The following is a 13,358-nucleotide window of genomic DNA, read 5'->3' as shown; positions in this document are numbered from 1 at the left end:
CGGGAATCGAGCCCGGGTCAGCTGCATGGTAGACGAGTGCCCTACCGTTTGGCCACGGCAGGGCCTACAGTACCCCTTTTGACTTTCAAATTTGTCACTACTATGTTGCCACTTGACAATTCAGTGGGAAAGCTACTTGTATTGGCTATCTCTGGATCTCTGCTGTCACTGTAGTGTGGACGTTCAATTATTTTGCGTAGTGGTGAACAAGCATACAAACATTTTGATATTGAAAAATTATAATTGACTCGTTAATATAATGAAGACAATTAACAGTTTTATCAAATTCTGAGTATTAATTATGGCGGGAAATCCTGGTTTGTGTACATAGTACGGCCCTTGGAGGACTTTATAAAATTTGCAATGGCCTCTCGAATGAAAGAGGTTTCCCACCCCTGGTGTAAACTAACCATTTATCTCCCTACGACACCTCTGTGTATTAGTCCTACCGTGACCGTGTTGCAAATATCTGACTATTTTTAGAAGCAATACATTAGAGACATCTAGATTGTCATTTCATCTCTCTGTATGTTTAATCAACCCCCTACCTCCAGTTCTGTCTGAATAATTGTTTCCTCTGTTTCTGCACCTGTGCAAAGAATTGTCTGTCATTAGGCAACTTTTTCACTGGGAGAAAAAGCAATGCAAATATTTACAAAAGCATTTCAGTCTTCCTGGACTGAAAAGATATATGAATGTATAGGCCTCCTTGGTTTGTCTAGAATACTATCTCTTAGTTTTTTTTGCCATAACTTTAAGGTAGAGTAGAACAAAGGGGTTGCGAAGGGAGGTCACACGTTTGCTATTGTAGAGAAACTGCTCATAGGAAAGATAGGCCTTCAAGAGCTTGTTCTCATAGCAACTGGTACAGGTAGCTTGTTCCCCATTGTGAGCTTACAAAGGAGAGTTGTTTCTACTGAGAGAGTCTCGTGTGAGAAGTGGACAAGGCCTGATTGCTTCCTTCCTTGTAAGAAGGCAGCACCCTACTCTACAGTATGGCTGATCCTAGAATGAACCTCTACTTGTCCGGAACTGTCCTCCTGTGCTGAGTCTGTGCTGCTCTTGCTTACTTCATCCGCAATTTTTTGATGCGATGATCTCAAAATGTCTGTGGCACAGACCTTAAGTAAACTTCAGGTTAGTTTAGTACTTAAGTTTAATTTACTTTCAAATTATATTCTGCCGATGCTCATTCTTTAAGAAATTCACGAAGCAACATAATGACAGCACCAGCCTCAAAGTGGTCCTGGCATAGCCTTTAGCTACAGCTAGGGGGCAGTGCTCTCCAGAATGGTCAGTGGGACTCATGGGATTCTTTAATGATTTGATGAAAATTTTGTCAAATGTTATTCTGTTTATTAAGATTTGTGAAGGTGCTCCTGTTAAAGTGCAAATTGACTATATATTAAATTAATATCAGAAGTCACATACACAAAATACATTACTATCTAAATGTATTCAGAATACATATAAGTAGAGTACAATTAACCGGAGGGAAACATTTTGCCAAAAATTAGCGGCAAATACAGTGGGGATTTTTTTCTGTTACACTTACTAAATAAACTTAAAGCATTACTTTTAGAGAATAGGAAAATGCAATTACCCCACTTGCATAGATAAAGGAGATATTGTTCAGATGTGTTGCGGTTTTTAAAAGACAATATCTTGCGTTATAATAAAACTGAGACGTGAACATCTATACGCATTTCCCCACAAATAAAAGTCAGTGGCAATTTAGGGGGGCGCTGTGGCGCAGCGCGCTAAGCCCCCCACATTTGGGCTTGCATGCCCACGGGGACCCCGGTTCGAGTCCAGCCGGGGTCATTTCCCGATCCCACCCCGTCTCTCTGTCCCACTCACTTCCGGTCACCATCTCAGACTGTCCTATCAAATAAAGAAATAAAACCCCCTAAAAAATATATATATATAAAAAAGTCAGTGGCAATTTGAGAAAATATTTCCATTTATTCTTATACTTTCCTCTTTTATAACATAACACATTTATCAAGACAGTTATCCATTATCAATACAAAAGTGTCCAACTAAATATCATTTGACAGAATATCAATCTGACTCATTAGAGCATATTATTTCATGGTAGAGATCATGCTCTCTGTACATCACATAGTCCTTGAGTCTGTAGGGGAAGACCACTGCCTCCATAGTCTGGGGGTCAGCCAGCCTCCGTGGGGTTATCTGGGCTCTGATAGCCAGTCTGCACAAGTGTCTGAGCGGTCTGGGGTTACCTGTGCAAGGAGAAATTCAACAGTGAGGTTTTATATAGTCTAGGCCTAATTAACAAAAAGGCAGGATCATTTCTGGTCAATTCAAGCATTCAGTTGTTTTGCTCACAATATCAAACCGACGCCCCATTAGCTGCATTTGTCGACAACATCATTGCTAACTAAGTTAGCAACTTACTTCGCTACAATGCAATTTCCCATTAGAAACCTAGTAAGTTGGGGGCGCTGTGGCGCAGCACGCTAAGCCCCCCACATTTGGGCTTGCATGCCCACGGGGACCCTGGTTCGAGTGCGGCCAGGGTCATTTCCCGATCCCACCCCGTCTCTCTGTCCCACTCACTTCCTGTCACCATCTCAGACTGTCCTATCAAATAAAGGCATAAAAGCCCCTACAAATATATATATATATATATATATATATATATATATATATATAAAAAAAAATATAAACCTAGTAAGTTGCTAACTGGTTAGCCTCGATGCTTTCGTTAAAAACGAAAGTTCGGGAGAGGCGTAATGAAATTTGACATGCCCTAATATCCATCTGCATTCTATTCTCCGCTCAACTGTCATTTGTTGGAATTCAGTGCGAAAAGATAAAAACGCCTATTTAACCACCTTCATTTCATCCTCCACTCAGCCATCATTTGGTGGAATTTCAGCGCAGCGAAAATTGGAAGGCTCCTTAATTAACCACATCGCATTTATTCTTTGCTCACCTGTCTCCAGTCAGAACTTTGCTTTCTCACTCGCACCCTCCACCTCCCTGTTCGCCTCCCTTCGATCAATTCGTCAGCCGTCCTGCCCTAGCTTCCTCCCCAGTTCACCTTGCTACATTTCTCTCTGACCATCATCGGCCGGGGGGTGTCCACTGAGACAATGCACATATCTGCAGGCGCAGACACTGCTCAGTGATGCCCCGTACTCCCGACCATGAGAATGTTTACCGCGTAGACATTTCTTGGGCTTGGCAGTACTTCAGCACCACAGCCAGCAATCTTTCCCAGTACCCCATGTAATCCAATTAATCTCAGTTTCTCGAGTGCAGTGGTCCGTGCGGACCCCTTGAAGCATTGATGATCGGTCCACCGTGTGGACAACGGTTCTCTTGCGAGAGCCACACGATCACAAGATACCCGTTCTCCAGCGAGAATGAAGATGTATGAAATAAAAATTTCAGATAGTGAACTAATGAAACGGCGTCCAGGATCTTGAAAAGGACTAAACAAAAAAATACCTACAAAATGTAGGCCTTGAGTAAGCAATGCAACTGCATGTTGAAATTGGCTGGAATTATCCTGATTTTATAAGTTGCTTCATAGTATACAGTATATAAAGTATAAAGAACACTGTACCCAAAATAAGACTGATTTCTGGCCACTCTTTCTGCTTCTTCAAAGCTGTTTTAAGTTTGGAGCAGATGGCGACATGATTGACGTAGTCCAGTAGAATTCTTACAGCTCTCCCAGCCAAGTGCTGCATTGAGGTCATACAGACCAAGTCACAAAACTAGAGGAGAAAAAGATAATAATGCGACAACAAGCCTAGAGATACTTAAATTAATCTCGAACAATATTAAGGATTGTTTGACCTCCCTTATGTTTCTCTAAAAATACCATTTGAGGAGATATGTACAGTATACAGTATGTGTATGAACAAAGAGCTTTGCTGGATTTTATTTTTGAAGAACATAATTTCAGTAGAATGATATGGCAAGATTTTACAGAAACAGGCTACACATCTTTTAAATATATGATGCTATTACTAAGACAAAACAATTCAAAGACAGTGCCCCTCTGCGAAAATCCACCAAAACAAGTTACAAGTTTACAATTTTATTTATTTAAAAAGGGACAGCATATACAGTATTACCAGCATTTAAACAAAAATGCTAAATACACAAGATTATAGCCATGAGGCTAATTTCCATCTTTTGTCCCTTGACAGTGGCAACATGTTTATGAGTTGAGCAAATACGTAGAGTGGTGGTGGTATACTCACAGGGATCTTTTTGGCAGGATGGCAGTCATCCTCCTCAGGGTCAGCCTCCCATATGCTGTCATGGTGACAACTGAAGCACTTCTCGGCCTGGTAGCCATTGTTGAGCAGTAGTCTCATCATGATCTCGTCCCTGAGGCAGTACTGCAGAGCGGTGGGGAAAACCGTGTCGTTCACCACTGTGAAGTAGCAGTTAACATCCGCCCTCTTGGCCAGGAGCAGCTTCACGATCTCATACCTCCCAGCCCTCACAGCCACCAGCAGACAGCTCACAGGATCCAGGTTGGTCTTGGCCCCAGCTTTCAGCAGCATCTCTGTGCAGGTGACGCTACCGTTGGAGACCGCGAAGTAAAGTGCGGTCCTCCGCAAGTCGCCATAGTTCTCCGAGATGTGGGCGTCCAGGAGAGCGTTGACGTCGAAGCCCTTCTCAACCAGAAGCTCCAGGCATTGGATGTGGCCCCCATCGGCTGCCGAGTGGATGGGACTCTGGCCAGACAGCCTGAGGGCCCTCCGCGTGGTGATGGGGATGAAGATTCGCAGCGCTCTTACAGGTAAAAGAAACATCACATGATTACAGCTAAGGCGGGTGGTCTTAAAGGAACAGTCCACGCTTTTTTGATTTTCACATATTTGCTGTATTTCCAAGCATGTGCATGTGAATGTGCATATCATTTTCCTCTCAGTGTTTTCAGTACTCAGATTGTTGGATCAGAATTATTAGCATAGTTTAGCATAATCAATGGAAGTAAATGGGCAGCATTAGCATCAAAATGTGAAAATCAAAAAAGGGCGGACTGTTCCTTTAAGATCAGAGGGTCACAGGTTCCAATCCTACTCCCTCTCCCTACCTCTCCCTACACCTCCATCCATGGCTAAAGTGCCCTTGAGTAAGGCACCTAACCCTGTAATAGCTATTTTTTGCAACACTTGGTCTTCATAGTATGTCTGTCTATCTTCAGTACCGTAGTACAACCTTTGAATCATTGCATAATGTAAGATTCTACTGTAGTGTACTTACATTTTTGGCATGAAAAGGTGAACATCCCTGTCTGGCAGATCTTACTAGAAACTTGTAATGCAGTAAATTACAATGACATGTCCTCCTTAATTAAATGTGCACTGTGTAAGATTGTGGTCAGAATAGGTATTGCAACTATGCTTCTCTTTGAAAGTGTGCCTATTGCCAAATTTGATCTTTTCACGACTATTTACTAAGTAATAAACTAGTATTTACTAGTATTACCAAAGTACAGTAAGTTTTGCAGCTAAAAATGTCTATTTCTAGAAATTCAAAATGTGGGACCATGTAGAAGATCCCCCCTGTCATGTATGAAAAGTGCAATTTTCCCAGTCATATTGAATACCGGTACTTAGAATTTGATGGTGGTAAGTATTTGTTGAAAAGGTAACGTTTGTGAATGGGCAGCAGGAATTCTGGAAATGAACTACTAAAAATATTTCACGGTGCACCTTTAAGACAAAACTTATAAACCAATAGCCACCTGGGTGGTCTTTTAACACCACAGTGGGTGCAATACTTACAGGTAGTGCCCTTCATAGGCAGCCCTGTGGATGGGGAGTTGCGAGGAGAGACTTGCGACGTTTGGATTGGCGCCATGCTGAATGAGCAGGTTGATGCAGTCTGGGTTGCCTGATCCGGCAGCGTCATACAGCACGGTGTCCCCGTTAGGTGCCCTCGCGTTGACGTCACCACCTAAGGATTTGAGAGAAAGAAAAAAAAACGAGTCAACATCAAGGAGATGTAATCACCCTTGAGTCAGCCATGGCCAAATGCTTTGGGATTGGCTCAGAGGATCACAGCTTCATATCCCTCCCTTACCAGTAGTAAGAATCTGTGTGGTCTTCCTCACGTTCATCCATGGCTTAGAGCCCTATCTCACGCCTTTCGTAAAGTCTTCACGAAAAAAATTGCTTAATTTTCGTGGTGCATTCACGTTATTTCCCGCCTTTCGTAAAGTCTTCACGAAAATAATAGATTAATTTTCACGCTGCCTATTCACTTGAATTGCCTCACTGCTGCTATGGTTATCCAAACGTCTGCAGGAGCGGGGAGGGGGTGCTGACAGAACACTGCTGATACACTCGGGACTCACTAATTCGACGCCCTTTCGGTACTTACGCCTTATGTCCCCTAAACCTAAACCTAAACCTAACCTTAACCCTACTTAACCCTAAACCTAACCCTAACCCTAACCTTAACCCTAACCTTGACCCTAAACCTAACCCTAAATTGCTTGTTTGAAATGTTTGATTACCATGTGACGGTAGGCTACCGAAAGGGCATCAAACTAGTGGGTTGCTAGGCAACAGTCGGGCAATTCAAGTGAATAGGCAGCGTGAAAATTAATCTATTATTTTCGTGAAGACTTTACGAAAGGCGGGAAATAACGTGAATGCACCACGAAAATTAAGCTATTTTTTTCGTGAATACTTCACGAAATGAGTGAGATACGGTTGTGGCCTAAGTACCCTTGTGTGAGAAGGCCTTCTCACACCTTGCCCTGAGCAAGGCCCCTATTCACACATTTCTCTAGGTTCTGTAATCAGTTCCCTTCAATGGCTGTAGGTCACTTAAAATGTTTTAAAAGCATTTTAAAGACAGATAGTGTGGTATTGGATTCTTACAGTTTCAGAATCTATATTCAATTTCACTTCTACCATTGTCAGTTAAACTGTATGTGTAAGTGTGTGTACAATACTTCTAGGATATAGGATAGTAATGAGGACTGCTTCTCCATAGATTCTTACCGTACTCAATAAGGAGCTCCAGGATCTCAATCTGACCGTACTCGGCTGCTACGGCCATGGGAGTGACTCCGGTGTGGTCCGTCTCGTTAATGTTCCCCCCGTGCATCAGGAGCAGCTTCAGCGTCTCTGTGCAGCCCACTTTAGCTGCCTCATGTACCGCTGTCCACCTCTTCAGGCAGTGCTGGTTGGCCGAAGCCCCCGCACAGAGGAGCGCACGAGCAATATCATACAAATCCATTCGCACTGCTGTGGGTAAAATAGAAGAAAAACACAGGTTGGATTTATTTCGAGCAAAACAACTAAAACTCACACAAGGCTCTAGTCCACTGCCGGTTTTCTGGTAGGCCTACAGCTCGACACAGCGCGACTCGGCCACCACTTTTTGCTTTTCAATTGGGCACGACACAGCTCAATCGTAGAGCAAGAAGTGACAGCCGAGTTGTGCTGTGTCGAGCTGTAGGCCTACGAGAAAACCGGTAGTGTAAAAGAGGCTATAGGCTACTGCACCTGACATTGCTGCAACCACACACAGCGGTGGGCAGCCAGGATTTAGAAATCATGAGGCATCATCTCACACTCCATACGAATATTTCTGTGTGCTGTCTTACTCTTTCAGCTGCCTGAAGGAGGTCTACTAAATCCACTAGTTACACTAATCATGATGGGAGCGTGTCTATGTTCCCACAGCCCATTGGTCCCACAGCCCATTGGTTCCACATCACTAAGATTTTAAACATTATTTTTAGGCCTATTGGTTCTCTTAGTTTACTTGGGAACATGGAGTTAAATGTGGGAACATGGAGTTGTAGAGCATAGGGCTTATATTTGAATAATTTCTTAAAGGGTTTATGAAACGAAAACAAATGGTCATTCCCATTAAAGCCTTGTTTTTTCTGATAGCATCGATGAGACTTTGAACCCAATCATCCTGGAGGAACTTGTGAAAATGGCAACTCAAAGTGTGAATTCTGTGAAATTTGGTGTGACTAATGAGCTGGGCTGTGACATCAAAGAGGAGAGTCCCTGGTTTGCTAGTATGGCGATCTGAGAAAACAACACACATTTGATGGACCCACATCTTACAAAGGAACCAAAATTCTGATACAAACATCAGCGTGTCGAAAAACCACACATCCAACCTCATGAGAAAAAAAAACAGCAGCACAAATCTATTTCAGAGGCACTGATACATCTGCAGAAAGTGACATGTCTGACAGGCGAAGTGACGATTGTTGACCTAGCCTGACAGTTTGTTTTCTTTATGGTTACGGTTGCTAAGGGTGCTTTGCCATGACCCAAAGATGACATGGCGTGTGTATTTGTTGACAAATGGGGGGCATTTTGATTCAATTGCGCGATATAGTGTGATTGAAATGCATGTACATGCAAAAAATATTATCAACTAGAGAAAAAACGGAGGTAATAGGCTGTTGGAGCAGCCCCGAAATCCTAAAAAAGAAGAAGAGAGAAAAAAAGTAGGCCTACGCTATATGCATCTCCGTTTATTCGCTAAGCAGTAGCCCAGTCTGTGAGTTGGCTGTCCTCGACCGAGAGCACCACGGAGGCTGAAGCGCGGATATCCCAAAACCAATTTATTGACCAGTTGAATGGCAATCAACAAAAAGTGCATATCCCGAGAGCATTTGCATCGGTTTGGCATGTAATGTGCATTACCCTTTCCTGAAAACAACATACAAAGCAGATGGACAAGGTAAAACGTAGCCTAAAGCAAAGCAGTGCACGAGCAGTTACAGGGGCAGTTTCAGTCTGCACGCCGGCGATGTCAATTGTTGGAACTGCTTGAGACAATAGCATTCTCTTCAGTCTAACCATGCCCACGATCTCCACATTTGTGGTGAAGCACGAGGGGTGGAAATGTGCCGAGCACAACAGTGACCATGAGCTTGCTTCAAAACCACGCCGGTGTGGCAGCTTTTGTGATATGCACCAGAATTCTCATCCACATGTACATCTGCTTGTACGAGGCTATGGCAAGCGATGTGGGACAAATGTATGGCAGGAAGCGAATGTCAACATAAACAGAGATTACACAATCTTCGATATGGTCAGCAAATGTTTTGGGGCTGTCATTTATGTTATGCCTACACTTTGGAATTAGATCAGAGTCTTGTTGTTACACAGGCATATTTGATTTAGCCCAACTGTACCCTATACTTAACTTTACTCAGGGCGGATGAGAATCCGGTGCATATCACAAAAGCTGCCACACCGGTGCCTGCGTACGAATTGGATCCACAGAGCCCTTGTTTTAGCCTTCTCCACAGTTGGCCACAGTTCCATCATTCTTCACAGAAGGGAACTTGTGCAAAGATATTCCTTCTGTCAAGTAGCCATTTTTGCAGCTGGCACCGTTCGGCCCTCCAGCAACACACTGCTTGACACTGCGCTTTGGTTTGGCACTAGCCGCCATTGATTCGAACAAAGTGGAATGAGGTGAACTCCCCCCTTTTATGTCACGCATATCATTTGCATAAAATTTGCATGTCACCAAAAAAAACGAACATAACACTTTTTGGGAACGTTTTAACATGACTTTTAGGACAAAATATCACCCAGACAATATCCCATTTTATTCACAAGGCTTAGAACTGTCAGAATATATTCTGGAACTGGTCCAATTCCTTTACTTTGTTTTTGTTTCATAAACACTTTAAAACTGTGGGAACATGGAGCTGCAGGAATAAGCTGGGAACATTTGGGCTGTGGGACCAATGGGCCGTGGGAACAATGGGCTGTGGAAACATAGAGCTGACCCCATTATGATCACCTGATTGAGTGAATGTTCAATGCTCAAATGCAGATATTATTATCGCTTCTCATGGTGACGCTGATCATTACAGCTGTAGATTAAGCGACAGCTATGCTGGATTCATCATTTAAAATCCAGCATCACATATTCCAAATGACTTGGTTTTACCTGTCCAATTCAATCAGGTATTTGTTGGGTTGAATGACAACCTGATCGAATTGGACAGGTAAAACCAGGTCATTTGTAATATGTGGCACTGCACTGTAAACTAATGAATCCAAGTTGCCCATCACTGGGGGCAGTCAGTATTTACCTAGTAAAAGTGGAGATTCGTTCTTGTGATTGGTTCTGTGTGGTGACGCCCCGTGCTCCATGAGCATTCTGATGTTGTTCACCAGGCCTGCTTGAGTGGCCAGCATCATAGGAGTCTCCCCATCATCAGTCATCTCCTCCAAACTTAACCTGTATGACGCTGTTACAAACGAAAAGTGTGTTACATGAACAAGTGCTGTATGTTCACAGCTGATATAGTGTCACCATGGCGGTGCATAATCTATTGGCACTTGGCATGTAGTATAGGCAACACATTTACTTATCCATACTGATACTGATTGTGTTATTCAGAGCAGTTCTACTGCTGCCTTAGATTGCTAATTAACCCATTAAGACACAACGTGATGAATTTGCTGTTACCAGAATGGCAACGATCAGGTCGTAGTGCATTACTAAAGGCTTTGTGTTATGTCACAGTATTGTAGTACTATGGTAGTTAACTTTTCAGTGACTATTACAGCATGCCACTGAAGGTCCGCTGCACATTAAGGAGCTACCTCATCTGTTTTTGTCAACCACATGTGAGTGCCCACATACAGTATGTAGGAGTGTCTAGATACAGTATGTATGATTTGGGCCACCACCACATTTCTGTTGAACCCCTTAGCGCCTATGATATATTACTGTCACCAAAATTGTAATGGCTATGTCCTAATCTGTTACTTAAGGCTCTCTGTAATGCCATAGCAATGTTGTTATGATGTAGTTGAGTATTTTCAGCAAGTAGTGAATAGGCCCGTCTGTGACCCCATCTGCAGTAAGAGGTTAACCTTTATTTGACAGTCTACTGTCTCCTCTACAGTACTCACCATAGATAACAGCCTCCAGGACCTGCGGTGAGGTGTGGACAGCGGCATGGTGGAGCGGGTACCATCCCCTGTTGTCCACCTGTGTGAAGCACTCTGGGACATCAGACAGCTTCTGAAGCAGCAACAGGTCCCCTAACGATGGCAAGGACAGGCGACACAGGACACAACATGACCAGAGGTAATAATGGAAAAATAAAGTAATGCATGGGTAAACTTAATTTTATAATAATAATAACTTGATTAGTTTAATAATGTGTTTAATAAAGTGCTTTTCATGACACTCTTTTCATGATGCAAAGTGATCATAGTGATGCATAGTATGTATAGTGTATATTATGTACAGTGACATACTGTACAGTGCAATATGAGCAGAGGCACTGGCAGATATCCCTGGTTTATAAATAATAATAAATAATGTATAAGTAATAAAAGTCCAGCCACATACAGCTCAACTGTGATTTATCTGCTGGCATCCCCCTTTGGACCAAAGAACATTTCTGCAAACCCACCCATTAATCTATTGCATCCAACCCCAATCCATTAAAATTGCTTTTTAATTTGGAATTTACCGCAAGAAAAGTATAAATACAAGTATTAACCATGCAGGCCAATGTTGTTTTACATGGTGTTATCATAGACATGCATGTGTATGGGTTTATGTCAGCATGTCATCCTTCCTGTTACCCCTTGCAGTACCTCCACGACTGACACACACACACACACGTCACGCACGCACGCACGCACGCACACACACAGACACACACACACACGCATGCACGCACACACACACAGGTTCCCAACCTCCCGTTTGGGAACCACAGCAGTACATTCGCTCCATCCTGTTCATTCATCTGCTCATTCCTTCAGCTGATCTAATTTGTATTGGATATCAGGTGTTTTAAACAGAAATACAAGACTGAACCATATCTGTGCACTTTCATGGTTTCTAGTGCGTGTACAAATAACTGATTTGTGGACAGAGATTGCCCTTTGGTAAATAAGTCATATTATAATGTGTTAGGTGGATTGATAGATGTACGTATCAACTGGGTTACAGGTGGATAATGCAATATAGGCAAAACAGTCACATTAACAAAAAGTTACGGTACCTCGATTTATGGCTTCCAGAACTTTGAAGTGGTCCGAACTAGAACTTGGGAAAAATTTGTAGAGATCAACTTGGATACCTTCTATGTCTTTTGCAAGCCTATTTGAACCAACAGTCTAACAGTATCCACATACCCGTCCGCAGAGGTTGAGTTTTGGCAGGACTCCTCAATGCTTAACTGTATTGCATACTGTAAAAGTTCCTCATCATCCATATCATCAGTAGGCCTAGTTTCACTTTCCATTTCTATTTTTATAGAAAAAGGGTAAATTGGTAAACAAAACTGCTTTATGGATGAGGTGAATGTCTACCTACAGGGCATGATGTTTTCAATACTTGTTCTGTGTGTTAAGCAAGCAAGTAAACATGGAGAAGGACAAATTGACATATTGACATATATAAACTCTAATCTGTGTGTCAGATGGTGCACTTGGGCACTATGTTTTACTGCGTAATTAATACGACATACGCACTTAAACATGAACACTGAAGTGCACAAGTGCACCATTTCAGATCCATTTGTCTGTGGAGCTTTCATTCATCCAGGTCCTGGCAGTCATAAAAAGTGGCCATCTGACTTTTCAAGATCAATTGCTTTACAATACACTTAACATGTGAAAACATGCAAAACCAGTTATGCATTTGGCATAGCCTACATTAAAATCGGTTTCAGCTCGCAAGCTGTGGAGCTACTTTTATGTCTGCAAGGAAATGCGCACGTACAGTAATGGGAGCACAGTTCAAGTTCAAGCCCTGTCTCACATGGCGCATTAATGACAGTGTCAGACGACAGTCAGCCAGCACACATACCACATCTCTTACCCTCGCCCTGTGAAATATGGTTGTGTTTCCTGTGAAATCACGAGTCCCGATAACCATGCCAAGTGCACTGTTTGCATAGCGTCCTGACTACCTCCACCGGTCTCGCGCGCTCTCACATACACCCAAACACATACACAGCCCACACCCGCAGACATGTTTATTTTTGGCTTTCACCTGCTGGTGCAATCACACATGCCAGCACACTTACTGTAGAGCTAAATGCTATGTGGTCGTTGCCATGAAAAGTGGCTTTTCAGAGAGAACGGGTAGACGATAACGAACATTATGGTTGTCGTGAAAGAGAATCAATATAAAGGTCAGAGGTGGTCACCGCCTTTACCACCGACATGAGATCTTTCTGTCGTAGAGGCAGTACTGCTTGAGGAGGGCGCAGCAAATTTGTTAAGCTCTCTGCTCTTTTCATGGTGATACGTGATCACAAACTCACACCTTGTGAAAGGTAGGTACATAAATGTAAGACAAGAATATTGAACCAACGTCAGACA

At 42.8% G+C, this 13,358-nt stretch overlaps 1 protein-coding gene across 3 annotated transcripts; it reads right to left on the bottom strand.

The window, feature by feature from the left end:
* Nucleotides 1–1,939: 1,939 nt before the first annotated feature.
* LOC134447513 (ankyrin repeat and SOCS box protein 15-like) lies at nucleotides 1,940–13,358 on the bottom strand. 3 transcript variants are annotated; one of them, XM_063197006.1, is made up of 10 exons: nucleotides 12,853–13,358; nucleotides 12,165–12,276; nucleotides 12,032–12,075; nucleotides 10,923–11,054; nucleotides 10,094–10,252; nucleotides 7,011–7,256; nucleotides 5,784–5,955; nucleotides 4,245–4,785; nucleotides 3,599–3,752; nucleotides 1,940–2,246 (listed from the first exon to the last, which is right to left on the bottom strand). In XM_063197006.1, exons 2-10 carry the CDS (start codon nucleotides 12,272–12,274, stop codon nucleotides 2,065–2,067), a joined length of 1,740 nt encoding a protein of 579 aa, XP_063053076.1. In that variant the 5' UTR covers nucleotides 12,275–12,276; nucleotides 12,853–13,358; the 3' UTR covers nucleotides 1,940–2,064. The 3 variants fall into 3 exon arrangements, with proteins under 3 accessions (XP_063053076.1, XP_063053078.1, XP_063053077.1); XM_063197008.1 differs by having other exon boundaries at nucleotides 12,032–12,069; XM_063197007.1 differs by having other exon boundaries at nucleotides 13,061–13,358.

This window comes from Engraulis encrasicolus, chromosome 4 (genome assembly GCF_034702125.1).
Source record: "Engraulis encrasicolus isolate BLACKSEA-1 chromosome 4, IST_EnEncr_1.0, whole genome shotgun sequence".
Taxonomy (NCBI): Eukaryota; Metazoa; Chordata; class Actinopteri; order Clupeiformes; family Engraulidae; genus Engraulis; species Engraulis encrasicolus.
The sequence above is the reverse complement of the archived record's forward strand: the minus strand, read 5'-3'. Positions and strand labels throughout refer to the sequence as shown.